Source organism: Mus pahari, chromosome 21 (assembly GCF_900095145.1).
Source record: "Mus pahari chromosome 21, PAHARI_EIJ_v1.1, whole genome shotgun sequence".
NCBI classification, from domain to species: domain Eukaryota; kingdom Metazoa; phylum Chordata; class Mammalia; order Rodentia; family Muridae; genus Mus; species Mus pahari.
In genome coordinates, this window is record NC_034610.1 from 19,304,348 (window position 1) to 19,318,817 (window position 14,470).

General features: G+C 46.3%; 1 protein-coding gene across 2 annotated transcripts in view; it reads left to right on the top strand.

Moving 5' to 3' along the window:
• The window catches only part of Abca3 (ATP binding cassette subfamily A member 3), a 56,409-nt gene that overhangs the window by 2,867 nt on the left and 39,072 nt on the right, over nt 1–14,470 (top strand). Inside the window, exons 2-7 of one of the 2 annotated variants that reach the window (XM_021220947.2) lie at nt 2,972–3,044; nt 6,197–6,398; nt 9,694–9,803; nt 9,912–10,176; nt 11,237–11,364; nt 11,919–12,084. In XM_021220947.2, the coding sequence (XP_021076606.1) occupies nt 9,750–9,803; nt 9,912–10,176; nt 11,237–11,364; nt 11,919–12,084 (613 nt within the window). In that variant the 5' untranslated portion in view covers nt 2,972–3,044; nt 6,197–6,398; nt 9,694–9,749. The remainder of the gene's footprint in view (nt 1–2,971; nt 3,045–6,196; nt 6,399–9,693; nt 9,804–9,911; nt 10,177–11,236; nt 11,365–11,918; nt 12,085–14,470) is intronic. The other variant, XM_021220948.2, reaches the window with a different exon arrangement.

Below are 14,470 nucleotides of genomic sequence, written 5' to 3' on the forward strand. Positions count from 1 at the left end.
CGGGCTCTAGAACAGAAGCTCTGGTTTGCCGGGCTCTAGAACAGAAGCTCTGGTTTGCCGGGCTCTAGAACAGAAGCTCTGGTTTGCAGGCTGTGCTCACCCGATCCACATAAAGACCACTGTGTAAACAAGTCATCCTCATGCTTTTTCTTGTGTACTGCTGTATAGAAAAGAGTTTGAGAGTGTCCCCGTGTATGTGTGTGTGTGTGTGTGTATGTGTAGTCTGATAATGAATTCTGACAAATGAATGTAGAAATATAGATGAATATGGACTTTTTAAAGAGACATGAGGTGAGGCCATGTGATAGTGGCACAGGCCTTTAATCCCAGCACTCTGGAGGCAGGCAGGTGGATCTCTGAATTTGAGGCCAGCCTGGTCTACAGATTGAGTTCCAGGTCAGCCAGGGCTACACAGAGAAACCCTGTCTCAAGACAAACAAACGAGAGATAAGAGGTAAAGTTAACATGATTAAAATCTTCCAACATTAGCAATAAAACAAACAATTATAGTATAAACAAGCCCTGTACACCGAAAGCCGTGAGACCAGCCATGTCGCTGCAGTGACGCCTAAGTCCTAGCATTTGAAACCTGGTTCTAAGTCTGTCTGTTTCAGAAACCAAGTGTTGTTGAACGTACAAATAAACAGGACACACCTGCGTGGGCACAGACCTGTGCTTGGGTCTGAGCTCATTTACCTTCCATGCAAATGCTCTGGGTGGATTCGGGCTGGAAAAGGGAAAAAGCACGAATTCTGGTCTTGAATATCGTTTGGCACAGATCTGCAGATGTGACACTCAGATAGCATCCGTGGTAGTGTAATATAATTATTAACTATCTTATGCTTATCAGCTTTTGAACATTGATTAACTTTACATGCCAACTGAAGTTTCCCCTCTCTCTTCTCCCAGTCCTTTCCTCCACTGACGTGCCACACCCACCCCTGCCATCTGCTCCTCCTCCCTTTCTCTTCAGAACAGGGGAAGCCATCCTTGGATATCAATCAGTCTTGGAATATCAAGTTGCAGTAAGACTAGGTGTGTCTTCTCCTACTGTGGCTAGACAAGGCTGCCCAGAAAGGGATCTAAAGGCAGGCAGCAGAGTCAGAGCCCTTACTTATGCTGTTAGGGGGTCCCACGTGACAACCAAATTATACAACTGTAACTTATGTGCGGAGGGCCTACATCAGGCCCACGCAGGCTCCCTGGTTGGCAGTTAATCTCTGTGAGCCCCTACTGACCCAGGTTAGTTGATTCTGTGGGTCTTGTGGTGTTGCTTATAAGCTTTTTGTTGCTGTTGTAAATACTAGAGGCAGTTTTTATTTAAAAGGCGTATTTTGGCTCATAGTCTTAAAGGTCCCTAGAGTTCTCAGAGGGGTTACAGCGGTGTGAGACCTCCTATCAAACCCTCACCTATTAACATTTCTACCAATACTACCAAGCCAGGGACTCTGCCTTTAGCATGAGTCTTTAGAGGACACTTGAGATACCGACCACAGCTCATCAGGGTTCAGACACTCTCACCAGTCTGCTGGTTTGGGCATCAATTATTTGAAAGTTCTCATTCTCATGCCTTGTTACCTTGTCCTTAAGTATGGGGGTTGATGGAGGAGAGATTTTTTTCAAGGAGGATGTGTCCATAGATTTGTATTTGTGTGTGTGTGTGTGTGTGTGTGTGTGTGTAGTATGTGTGGTTGGGGTTTGTGTCTTTGTTTGTGTTTGTGTGTATGGTGTTTGTATAGTGTGGGTGTGTGGGTGGGGTGTGTGTATGTGTGTGTGTGTGTGTGTGTGTGTGTGTGTGTGTGCAGGCCAGAGGTCAACTGTGGTGTTTTCTTCTATTGCTCTCTACCTTACTTTTTTGAGATAGGACCTTGACTGGACCTGCACCTCATGAGTCTGGCTGTCTTTATGCCCCTGTCCTGCACTGGTTTCCACTCCAGCACTGGGTTATGGACACCCATTCTCGTGTACAGCTTTTTGCATGGGTGTGTGGGATCTGAACTGAGGTCCTTCTGTTTATGTAACAGGCAGTTTATCCAGTGACATCTCCTCAGCCTGAATATGTTTATACCTTTTTTAAAGATTTATTTTTATTTTACTTGTATGAATGTTTGTTTATGTGCATGTATGTGCATCATGTGTACCTGTGGAAGCCAGAGCCTGCATCAGCCCATGTAGAACCAGAGTTACAGAACATTGTGAGCTGCCACATGGATGCTGGGAACCTAACCTGGGCCTTTGCAAAAGTAGTCAGTGTTCCTGACTGCTGAGTCAGCTCTCTGCCCCCTCCCCCCAGTGTTCCTGACTGCTGAGTCAGCTCTCTGCCCCCTCCCCCCCAGTGTTCCTGACTGCTGAGTCAGCTCTCTGCCCCCCCCCCCACTTTAAAAGGCTATTTCACATATTACTTTCACACAATTATTTGTTATTTTAAATTTTTTAGAGGTCTCTGGGTTTGGAAATTTCATGAAAGAAAGCCGCATGCCCTCTTTTTTAAATTGTCCAGTAAGTTCCGAGCTACCCTGTGAATTCTGGGTCACTACTTCCCAGATACCTACAAAGTTTGTAAAGCTTTGGTCAGTCTCTTGTGACACATTTTATTACATTTGTTTCTGTAGTGTGTATATGTGCTTGGGTGGGGAAATCAAAGGATAACTTCTGAGAATCAGTTCTGTCCATCCAGCACAGGTTCCTAGGGTTTGAGCAGGTCCTCCAGGGTTGGCAATGAACACCTTTACATACCGTGCTGTCTTACCTGCTCTGCCTCTTTTCAAAAACCACATCCATGATACTTTTTAAAAAGGCATCTTGAATATGGAAATGTTACACCTGGGATGCTTATGTAAACTCCCAAGAGCTGCCTGGCCACCACCACCCATGCTGCAGGCCCTTGCTTAGGATGCCACAGCCACTGCCTCATGACCAGGAAAACCAGAGTGCGTCCGTGTATTAAATACAGCTTTTTTCTTATTTTTAGAGAATACAAGAAAATTGCTCACTACCCCTCCACTGTGATGTACTGTCTTGTTCATTCTGCTTGGAAACAACTGGTAAGGTTCACAGATGAGGGCCAGACCCTAAAAATGTACCTTTTAGCCTCCCTTTTATTTGATTATATGTATTTCATCTGCAGATTCCATTGCATTTGACATTTTCCAATGTTTAAATCGCCTCAGAAAAAAAGATCATGAACAAAGTCAGAAGTAGAAGTAAGCCACATATGCTTTAGTGGCTAGAATTGTACCCTGTAACTCTTTCCTGGGGTCTTATATCTGCTAGGCACAATGGTGCATGATTTAACGCTATACTTCAAAGGTACAGGCATATGGACCTAGCCTGGATCTTGAGGCTACTCTGGTGTACATAGCAAGTTCTAGGACAGCCACGTTACATACTAGGCAGACCCTATAATAATAATTAATCATCATCATCATCATCATCATCTGCCTCAGTCTGCTTCCATCTCTGTCTCATTGTTTGCTATGTAATAATAATTAATCATCATCACCATCATCATCTGCCTCAGTCTGCTTCCATCTCTGTCTCATTGTTTGCTGCTGTCAGACACATGTCTGTGTTCAGGGTAATGGAGTGATTCTCACAAATGTCACTTCATTTTTCCATGATCCTCCTGTGGTCCCTCAGTGATAAAGCAATTTGAGCACTGTCGTCAGCCAGCCCTCTGTCTGTCTTTCTGTCCTGCATACATACAGCTAATTCCTGTGTACTCCAGGATCTTATTTAGAAGCATTAGGCCATGTGGCCTTGTTGGAGAGGATGTGACCCTGTTAGAGGAAGTGCGTCACCGGGGGTGGGCTTTGAGGGTTAGGAAGCTCAAGCCAGGCCCAGTGGCTCACGCTCTCTTCTGCTGCCTGTGGATCCCGATGTAGGACTCTTGGCTCCTCCAGCACCGTGTCTTCCTGTGTGTCACCATGCTTCCTCCATGATGGTAATAGTCTAAACTTAGGCCTGTAAGCCAGCCACAGTTAAATCCTTTCCTTTGTAAGAGTTACTATGGCCATGGCGTCTCTTCAAAACAATGGAAACCTTGACTAAACTGTCTTGACCTAATATCCAACAATTATAAGAGAGACAAGCATTTACAGACTAAACTCCTGGGATTGAGAGCATTATTGTATCCATTGGTAAATCCTTACTTAGCGTGTTGTACCCAACACAGCGAACATTTGGCAAATGTTCATTGAATGAATAAATGCTTTGTTTTTGTATCCTAAAAAGCCACAGATTCTGTCAGCAAATATTAACTAAGTACATTCAGTGCATGCACACAGACCTTTGGTCCTGGCTGGCTGCTGGGAATTCTCCAGGTTGATAATCAAATGTTTTTCTAACTTCATCTTAAGTAGGGCAAAGTAGTTCCTCATGCTGAAGGAAGAGCACCAGTGTGGCCACCTCTGTCATATACCAATGTGAAGCACCGTGGCTGTCAGTCTCTTTGCACAACCTCACGGCCTACTCATGGCCTTATTAAGGTCCCTGTCTTCTCATGGCCTGTGACTTTGTGAAGGGAAATGCACCAGTGCTGGGCACAAACCTGTGGCCTGGTACCGGCTTCCTGTCCAGCTTTGCTCATTGTTTTTGTAGGCCCCTCAGCACCAAGTGCCATGCTTGCAAACATTTATGTGACATCAAGAAATCAGATTATAGGCTGGTGAGATGGCTCAGTGGGTAAGATCACCCGACTGCTCTTCCGAAGGTCCGGAGTTCAAATCCCAGCAAACACATGGTGGCTCACAACCATCCCTAACAAGATCTGATGTCCTCTTCTGGAGTGTCTGAAGACAGCTACAGTATACTTACATGTAATAGATAAATAAATAAATCTTAAAAAAAAAAAATCAGATTACAGGGCTCAGGGAAGCTGCCATGGTGGGTAAGTGGTAGAGTTCTTCCTGGTGTGCATGGGGCCCTGGTTTCAATCCAGGCACTGATTGGGGTTCTCCCAGCTCACTGCTGAGCAGATGCACCACAGTGCTCATGGGCTTAGTCCCCAAGCTAAGAGCGATTGTGAGAAAGACCATCTTGACAGGACTCCTACAACCTGCCAACAGAGTTTTCAGAAATCAGCCCTTGCCTTATACCCATTTGATTGCCCACTTCGAATACAAACATTGAAATACTCATTGCCTTGTGCAATATTTGATATTTTAACCAGGAACAAACAAAGCTTTGGGAGTAGGGCAGGGGTAGGGGGGCACTGCCTTCTCTTTCTGATTGTTTCCTCAGGAGCTAGCTGAGCCCTCTTCAGTTGGACATTCTGAGAGGATTCTTGCAGGGGGTGGGAGCTAAAGTGACCCAGTGAGTCTTGGTGCTTGCCTTAGAGTATGTGGCTCCTGTTCCCTCCCTAAGGTCAGCCTCAGATCTCAGCCACTGCCCCTTCTGAGGACTCTGTTAAGGGGCTTTAACTTCCTTCCCTTGCATACAGTGGCTTTCGTAACCAGGAAGTGTTCCAGATTTTGTAATTCTAGGGCCTCCTTTAGATACCTTTGCTCAAACAGAACATGCACAAGTGCAAATATGCCTTCACTGAGACTTCAGAGAAGGCTTAAGGAGGACAAGCAGTAAGCAGGGTGTTGGGGGGAAACGGGAGCAAATTAAAGCAGTAAAGAGGAGGTGGGACTGACTCGAAGGTCACATTCCAGAAGCAATACAGAAAAGACGTTAGGAGGATGTTCACTGTGCCTAGAATATGAAAGATATATATTTTCACTTTATCTATAAATATATAATGTATCTATAATATATGTCGTATATAAGATAGAGGCTTAGACAGGCTGAGGTTCAAGCGTTGACACAGCTTACTTTGTACAGTATACAGTTTGCTCTTGGTCAGCACTTTCCTTTGCTCTCCATCTGTCAAAGACGGTAATACTCGAGCCAGAACCAGGTTAGTAGCCATGAGCATCCAATGCCAGGCACCACTGGCACTATGCACCCTGTAGCTCTGCACCTCTCCGGTGTCAGAGCTGTTCTGTTTTAGTGGTATTCTTTTCTAAGTGTCACTGGGGGCCTTGAACCAGGCTCTTGTGAATGTTAGGGAAGTGCCCTACTGCTGATCTGCACTCCCTGGTCCCTAAGAAGCAAAGTCGGAACTCATGTGGCTCTCTTAGTTTCTAACTTGGAAAACGGTGTTTTATGGTTATTTTTCAAATTATGCTGAAGCACCCTTCATCTACCAAAGGTGCCAGCGCATCATGCCCGTGAGCCCCAGGTCCCTCCAGATGTCCCTGGAGATCTCAGCGTTCCTGCTCCCTAGGGCTGCTGCTTCTGTCCAGGGGCCCACTGGCTCCACCCCAGGGTCATCTGTGTAGAACTGCTGCCGCCAGGCCACTTCACCCGTAGCCTTGCAGTGACACCTTCAGCCAACCTTTCCTGGAACTAAGGTTAGTTTCTGGTGCTGCCTCTGCAGTCTGCTTAGTGGGCGGTGAACTGGGTGTCCTTTGCTGCTCTGGGCTTGAAAGGAATGGGAATAAGCAAGAGAGTGTTTATATTCTGGGACGATAACCAAAAAAGGGAACTGTCTACATCTTTAGCCAGAATATTTTTATTTCCTTTTTGAGACAGGGTTTCATGTAACTCAGGTAGGCCATGAACTGTGTGGTGGAGAGGGATAACCTTGAACTCTCTTTCATCCTGCCTTCTAGGTGCTAAGATTATGGGCATTTGCCACCATGCCCGGAGTATACAGTATATTCAATTGAGCCCAGAGTGTCCTGCTTCCCACTCTACCCAAAAGCCTTTTGAACTGTGACCTTTTTATATCCCTTTCTGGTGGAGGGAGAAAGTTCATCTCAGTCAAATGAGCCACCGGCCTGGGTTGGCGTTAACTGGAGCCTCCTGATTCCTTGTAGCTGAACTGTTTATGGAAACCTTTCATAAACACAGATCTGTGATAATGAGATGGCTTAGTGGGTAAAGGCACGGCAGGTGACCTGATGACCTGCGTCTGACCTCTGGAACCCACATAGATGGGAAGAACAAACCCCTTAAGTTGTCTTCTGACCCGCACCTACAAACAGTAGGCACATAGAATAAATAACTCAAAATGTCGTAACATTAAAAATTTAAAATAGGGCTGGTGAGATGGCTCAGCAGGTAAGAGCACTGACTGCTCTTCCAAAGGTCCTGAGTTCAAATCCCAGCAACCACATGGTGGCTCACAACCATCCGTAGTAAGATATGATGCCCTCTTCTGGTGTGTCTGAAGACAGTTGCGGACTGTTTATAATAATAAATAAAATCTCTTTTTAAAAAAATTTAAAATAACCACAGGTCTTACCAAGTCATTAAATCATTGCTCTCTATCAATCATCTACCATTGTCTTTATGACTTTATTGAAGCCGGGTGTGGTGGCTCACACCTTTAATCCCAGCACTCGGGAGGCAGAGGCAGGCAGATTTCTGAGTTCGAGGCCAGCCTGGTCTACAAAGTGAGTTCCAGGACAGCCAGGGCTACACAGAGAAACCCTGTCTCGAAAAACCAACCCCCCCCCCAAAAACAAAAGACTTTATTGATAGGAGGTTACCGTGTTCTTCGGGTTCTGGGAGTTGTGGGTCTTTATTGTCTTCGTCGTTTTTTCCAGACAAGGTCTCACTCTGTAGCCCTGACTGGCCTGACGTTCACAGTGATTTACCTGCCTCTGCCTCCACCTCTCTCAGGTGCTGAAATGAAAAGCGTAGCCCACTGCTCCTGCCTGGTGGAGGGTTTTGTTTGTTTGTTTGTTTGTATGTGCATGATTAAAATACGATCTTTAGCTACCTACAGAGGCAATAAGAGGGCATTAGACCCGCAAATCTAGAGTTACAAGTGAACAGCCATGTAGGTGCTGGGAATTAAACCCAGGTCCTCTGGAAAAACAGTCAAAACTCCAAACATGAAGTGGTTACTGGCCCTCCCCACCAAATGCTCTTGCCAACCACTTTTTTGGTGGTTTTGAGACAGGGTTCAAACTGATACAGATCCAGCTGCCTCTGCCTCCAGAGCGCTAGGACTAGAGATGTGCACAGCCACTGCCTGGCTCAGGCTTAGCTCTTCACCCCATGTGTCCTGGAGTCTCCAGCCGCTACGTTAGAAGCACGTTAATGAGTGACTCATGAATTATCAGTGTGCCTTTATCTGACTGAGAGTCGCTGTTTGGTTAGTATTAGCCATGAACATAGAGCTGATGAACTGAACATAAACTGTAAACGTGAGTCACCAGGCTTGTCCCCACGTGGAGAGGCTCTCAGGAACCCCAGGGGCTTCCTTCACCTTCTGTTTCGCCCAGTTGTCACACCTGGACTTCCATTCTTTGATGAATGGGACCCTCCTGACTGGGTCTTGCCGGCTTGACCTGAGTTTATTCAGACCACCCACTTCTCCGTCAGGCTAGCAGCTCAATGTCTCTGCTTCTTATATTTGAAATGCAGTAAAACTTGTTTCAATATGAAAGCATAAATTTTGTTTTTGTTATCATTTGTGTTTGATAAACTCTTAGCAGATTTTCCCCTCCAGTTGTGGGAGCCAGAATTAAATGTTTACATGTATCTGTAATATAGGAGAGATACTTTGAGGACACATCTTCTCATGCCAGATGTGATGACATGTGCCTATAACTCTGTCAGGAGGCTGAGGCAGAGGATCACTAAGAGGGCAAGAGTAGCCTGGGCTACATGCCAAGACCCTATCTCAGTAACAGTGATGTGAAGGAGAGAGGGGCTGGTCATGTGTAGTGAAGACTTGTGTTTCAATATTTGTAATAATAGTGAGAGGAAAACTTAGCTAGTAGATTCAAAAGAGGACTGATTGTTTCACTTGTACGGCGGCCTGAGCCGCTGGGTTCCTGTGTCAGCAGAGCCATCGGAAGCCCCAGTCCTAGGCCTCGGCTCCTCTCCCTCAAGTCTTAAATACCACCTGTAGCCAAGACACTTGAGTTGAGTGTTCTTGGTTTTAGTTGGTTAATTTAGTGCATGTGTACACACATACACATCATGGTACAGGTATGGAAGTCAGAGAATAATTTTTAGTTCTCTTTTACCTTTACCTATGTCCCTGGAATCAAACTGGTTATCAAGCGTGGCTGCAAGCACTTCTCCCTCTCTGGCCCTGAATTTTCTTGTACCGGTTTTATATTGCATAAGAATAAAGCCAGTCAAGGCTGGGAGTTCTGTAGGTCAGAATATTTTGCTATCTAATGGGACATGCATAATAACTGAAGCATCTGAGTAGTGTGGGTCAAATACTGACTACCACGTCAGCAGTAGCGAGCCACAAAGCATGGTGCTGGTGGGTGAGAGTCTCCATGGGTAAAGGTGTTTGCCTCCAAGCCTGAGAACCAGAGTTGGATCCTCCCAAGCCATGTGCTGGGAAGGAGAGAACAAAGCCCACCAGGGCAAGTTTTCTGTCCTCTGACCTCCACAGATACGCCATGGCACTTGTAAGTGCACACATGCATGCACACAAAAATAACTAACGTGTAATGAAGCATGCTGAGAAAAGAAACACAGCAGTTGCCCCAGAGTGTGCGCGCTCTCTCTGGACATCTAGAATGGCGTGTTTGGAGCATCAGAATGGCTTGCTTTCCTCTAAGGGCATGTTCAGACTTAGGGTGGCAGAGAGGAAGGAAAGAGAATATGGAGGAAAGTGTTTGTCTATAGCGATTCCCCAGGTAACCACGCTCTGTTTCCATGGCACTCCAGTTATCCATCTTTAAGTCTTGATCTCTGGTTGGTGTTGGCACTGTGCCAGCAGGAAGATGGCAGTGCTGCGGCAGCTCACCCTCCTACTCTGGAAGAACTATACTCTGAAGGTGAGTGCAGACCCAAGGAAGGGTGGCCATTGTCCAACCAATCCCTAGGGAGAGCCCTAAAGGGTGGAGCGCTCGTGGATGTCACCAGGCCTGTCATTTCCCTTGTAGAAACGGAAGGTTCTAGTGACAGTCTTGGAGCTCTTCCTGCCCCTGCTGTTTTCTGGGATCCTGATTTGGCTTCGCTTGAAGATCCAGTCAGAGAATGTGCCCAATGCCACTGTTTATCCGGACCAGTCCATCCAGGAGCTGCCCCTGTTTTTCTCATTCCCTCCACCTGGGGGGACCTGGGAGCTTGCCTATGTCCCTTCCCACAGCGATGCTGCCAGGACCATCACGGAGACGGTGAAAAGGGAATTCATGGTCAAGATGAGAGGTGAGACCGGGAGACTTAGGAAGTTCTTGTGGTTTGGTTCTGTGAGATGATATTGCCTTCTGGATGCAGGGGAGCTGCGTCCACACTGACTCATCGTGTTGGCTCTATGCCTTTATTTATCCCTGGGCTACCTTGTCTCAATACAAACTGACTCAGGCCTCTGTCTGGGACTGAGGGGCCCAATGAAGAAGTGTGTGGCAGTGTTGGTCATATCAGGCTCCACGGCCGCGTCTTGTGAGAACAGGAACCGGCAAGTAGACTCAGTCCAGGAAAGCTGTTTCTTCTGGGAGCAGAACACAGTTCGAGTACCAGGCCAAACAGCGTTCCTGGGGACCGCCCAGGCAAGGTGTGCTCGCCTTTTCTACATCTCTTGCTTTCAAGATTAAACTGTTGTCCGTTTTGCCTCCTCCTGTTGGCATGAACTTCTTATAATTTGTTTTACCCAGCAAATGATTACAGCAAAGCCCTATATATAAAAGGAGGCCAGGGGACAGAAGTCACTTGAGCAGCTCCAATTTTAAAGCTTGGTGGCACACACCTTTAATCCTAGTACCTGGGAGACAGAAGCAGGTGGAGCTCTGTGATTTTGAGGCCAACCTGGTCTACATAATGAGCTCCCGGTTAGCCAGGGATATATAGAAAGACCCTGTCTCTTAGTAATAATAATAAAATAAAATAAAAGATGAAGCTTGCCATGGCCAGGCATTAGAGGACCAGGGTGAGGATCAGCAGGAAAGCACTGCTGCTGCCATAACCTGCAGCCCCTGCCCTGCTCTGTGTCAGTTTTCTGTGACTGGCCCTGCTGCAGGCCTGCTTCGCCACCCTGATCCACACTGCAGCAGGAAGACTAGCTGTAGTCCAGTCCTTAGCTCTGACTGAGCGGGTCTGTGCGCAGCAGCCTAAGTCTCGGCCAAGACGAAAGCCACTGATTTTTGTGGGTTTCCAAAGCTTTTGCCGATCTTGTCAGAATGCTGTCTTTTATCTGAAGTGTCCTGACATTGCCGGGCTTTTCGAGGGCAGGGATGGTTGGGCAATGTGTGCGTTGGTGCTTTGTCCACAGTGCACGGCTTCTCCTCTGAGAAGGACTTCGAGGACTACATTCGCTATGACAACCACTCCTCCAATGTGCTGGCAGCTGTGGTATTTGAGCACAGCTTCAACCACAGCCAGGACCCCCTGCCACTGGCGGTGAGACTGACCTCCCTGCACACACCCTGTCCTGAGCTCAGTGTCCCCTCACAGCCTACTACCATCAAATAGGATGTGTTTCCTTAACCCCACCTGACAGAGAATAAAGACTAAACTGTCCCTTGCGACCAGTGTGACACTCAGTCCCTACTGAGGGAGTGTGGCGGTGTTAACCTTTCAGTCCAGAGCAGTTTTAAAAAAATCTACCCACCCTTGGACAATCACTTGAGGCCCCTTTCATTTGGGGGTTTTACAGAAGGTCTCTGGGCCTCTTTAGATAAAGCCAACTAGGACATGGAAGAAAATAGCAGCTGTTTGGAACTTTAGTATGTCTTTAAAAAATAAATACAGGAAGCTCTCTACTTTCTGGATGGTAAAACTGAGTAACTGTCTCACACGTGGTGGTAGCCTTCCATCGATCCTGCATATTTGGCATTGAGAATATGATATTGCTAGGCATGGTGGTGCAGCCCTTTAATTCCATCACTTGAGAGAAAGAGGCAGATGGATCTATGTGAGTTCAGAACGATTGGTTGTCAATTCTGTTTCTACAGGTAAAATACCACCTGCGCTTCAGTTACACACGAAGAAATTACATGTGGACCCAAACAGGAAATATTTTCCTAAAAGAGACTGAAGGCTGGCATACCACTTCTCTTTTTCCACTTTTTCCAAGCCCCGGACCAAGGGAACCTTCATCACCTGATGGCGGTGAACCGGGTGAGAAACATAAGGCTAATGCTTTAGGATGGGTTTTTAAATCTGGAAAATGGGGGCTGGTAAGATGGCTCAGTGGGTAAGAGCACCCAACTGTTCTTCTGAAGGTCCAGAGTTCAAATCCCAGCAACCACATGATGGCTCATAACCATCTGTAACAAGATCTGACTCCCTCTTCTGGAGTGTCTGATGGCAGCTACAGTGTACTTACATATAGTAAATAAATAAATCTGGAAAATGAACTAAGCTGTGCAGGAGGGATCTGAGCTGAGCAAAACCTTACACTTGTCAGTAGATCTGTGTCAGGAGAAGCTGCGGCTGTCACAACAGTTGCCATGTCAACCAGCTGGTCCTGACTAACCATGCTGGGATGTGGTTCCACACCCTGTCCTGTTTCTTGAAAGCAGAAAAGTATCTCTTAAGCCAGGCACAGTGGTACACGCCTTGAATCTCAGTACATGGGAGGCAGAGGCAGACAGATTTCGATGCTTTAGACATCAGCCTGTCTTATATAGTAAATTCCAGGACAGCTAAGAGATCCTATCTCAAAAAAAAAAAAGAAAGAAAAAGAAAAAGAAAAAAGACAATCTGGGGCTGGAGAGACCGCTAAGAGGTGAAGAGCACTGGCCCCTCCTCCAGTGGACTGGGGTGAATTCCCAGCATGCATGTGATGTCTGAAACTGTTCATCGCTCCAGTCCGGGGGATCAGTGTCCCCTGGTCTCTGCAGACACCAAGCAAGCACTCATGTGGTACACAGATGTATATGCAGGCAAAACACCAAGACGTATAACTAATTTTAAGGGGGAAAAAAGTAAATCTTAGAGGAAAAGACTGAGAGATTTCAGTACAAACTCAAAATTTGCTCCCAAAAGAAAAGCCCCATCATGGAAACCCTTGCAGCAGCAGCAGCTAACAGGGGCAATGTCATACGCCAGGCAAGTGGCTAGGCCTCTGAAAGACTTTCCCAAGTTGCTCAGAAGTTTATGGGTAGGTGGGAAGGTTAGCAACATTAGCACCTGGCAGGCCAGGCCTAACCCCTCTTTTGTCCCAGACTCACTGACAGCATCCTGATAAATGTATGACACCACCCCAAGGGATGGTGAAACGGCCCAGGGTAGGAGCATTGACTGATGTTTCAGAAGGCCCAAGTTTGATCCTGGTACTCGCAAGGCAGCCAGCAGCTCAATGTAATGCCTGCTCCAGTTGGCCAGGCATGTACACGGTACACAGACTTACATACTGCAAAACACCTGTCCATGTAAAACAGGTTTTTAATTTATTTAGTTTTTTAAAAAGAATGTCCTTTCTGGGCAGTGGTGACACACATCTTTAAATTCCAGCTAGGCCAGCCAGAGCTAAACAGAGAAACCTTGCCTTGAAAAACAAACAAACAAACAAAAAGCAAAACAAAAAAGAAAAGAAAGAAAAGAGAAAGAGAAAGAGGTCCACCAGAGTCTGACCACACAAGAGGACCTGCACTACAATATTGTCCATGGTTTAACTTATGGCCACAAACATTTCCCAGGGGAGACCTAGTGCACTACAGAGTGATAGCTTCATGCCTGAGACCTTGTCTTAGTCGGGGTTTCTATCCTGCACCAACATCATGGCCAAGAAGCAGTTGGGGAGGAAAGGGTTTATTCAGCTTACACTTCCACATTGCTGGTCATCACCAAAGGAAGTCAGGACTGGAACTCAAGCAGGGCAGGGAGCAGGAGCTGGTGCAGAGGCCATGGAGAGATGTTACTTACTGACTTGCTTCCCCTGGCTTGCTCAGCCTGCTCTCTTATAGAACCCAGAACTACCAGCCCAGAGATGGCACCACCCACAATGGGCCCTCCCACCCTTGATCAGTAATTGAGAAAATGCCTTACAACTTGGTCTCATGGAGGCATTTCCTCAAGGGAGGCTCCTTTCTCTGTGATAACTCCAACGTGTGTCAAATTGACACACAAAACCAGCCAGTACAATTGGCCCCTTATCAACTTGACACATAAACACATTGCTATTAAGCCTCAACCCTTACTTTCTTACTCATCCTCAAGATCTAAATAACTTTAAAAGTCCCACAGTCTTTTCAAATTCTTGCATGTTAAAATTTCAATCCCTTTAAAATAGCCAATCTCTTTTAAAATTCAAAGTCTTTTTACAATTCAAAGTCCCTTAACTGTGGCTCCACTAAAATACTTTCTTCCTTCAAGAGGGAAAAATATAAGACAAATATCAATCAAAAGCAAAATCAAACTCTATCTGTCCAATGTCTGGGATCCACTTACGATCTTCTGGACTATTCCAAGGGCTTAAGTCACTTCTCCAGCTCTGCCCTTAGTATCACACACCTTGTCTTCTAAGCTCCTGCTGCCTGTACTCCACTGCTGCTGCTGTTCT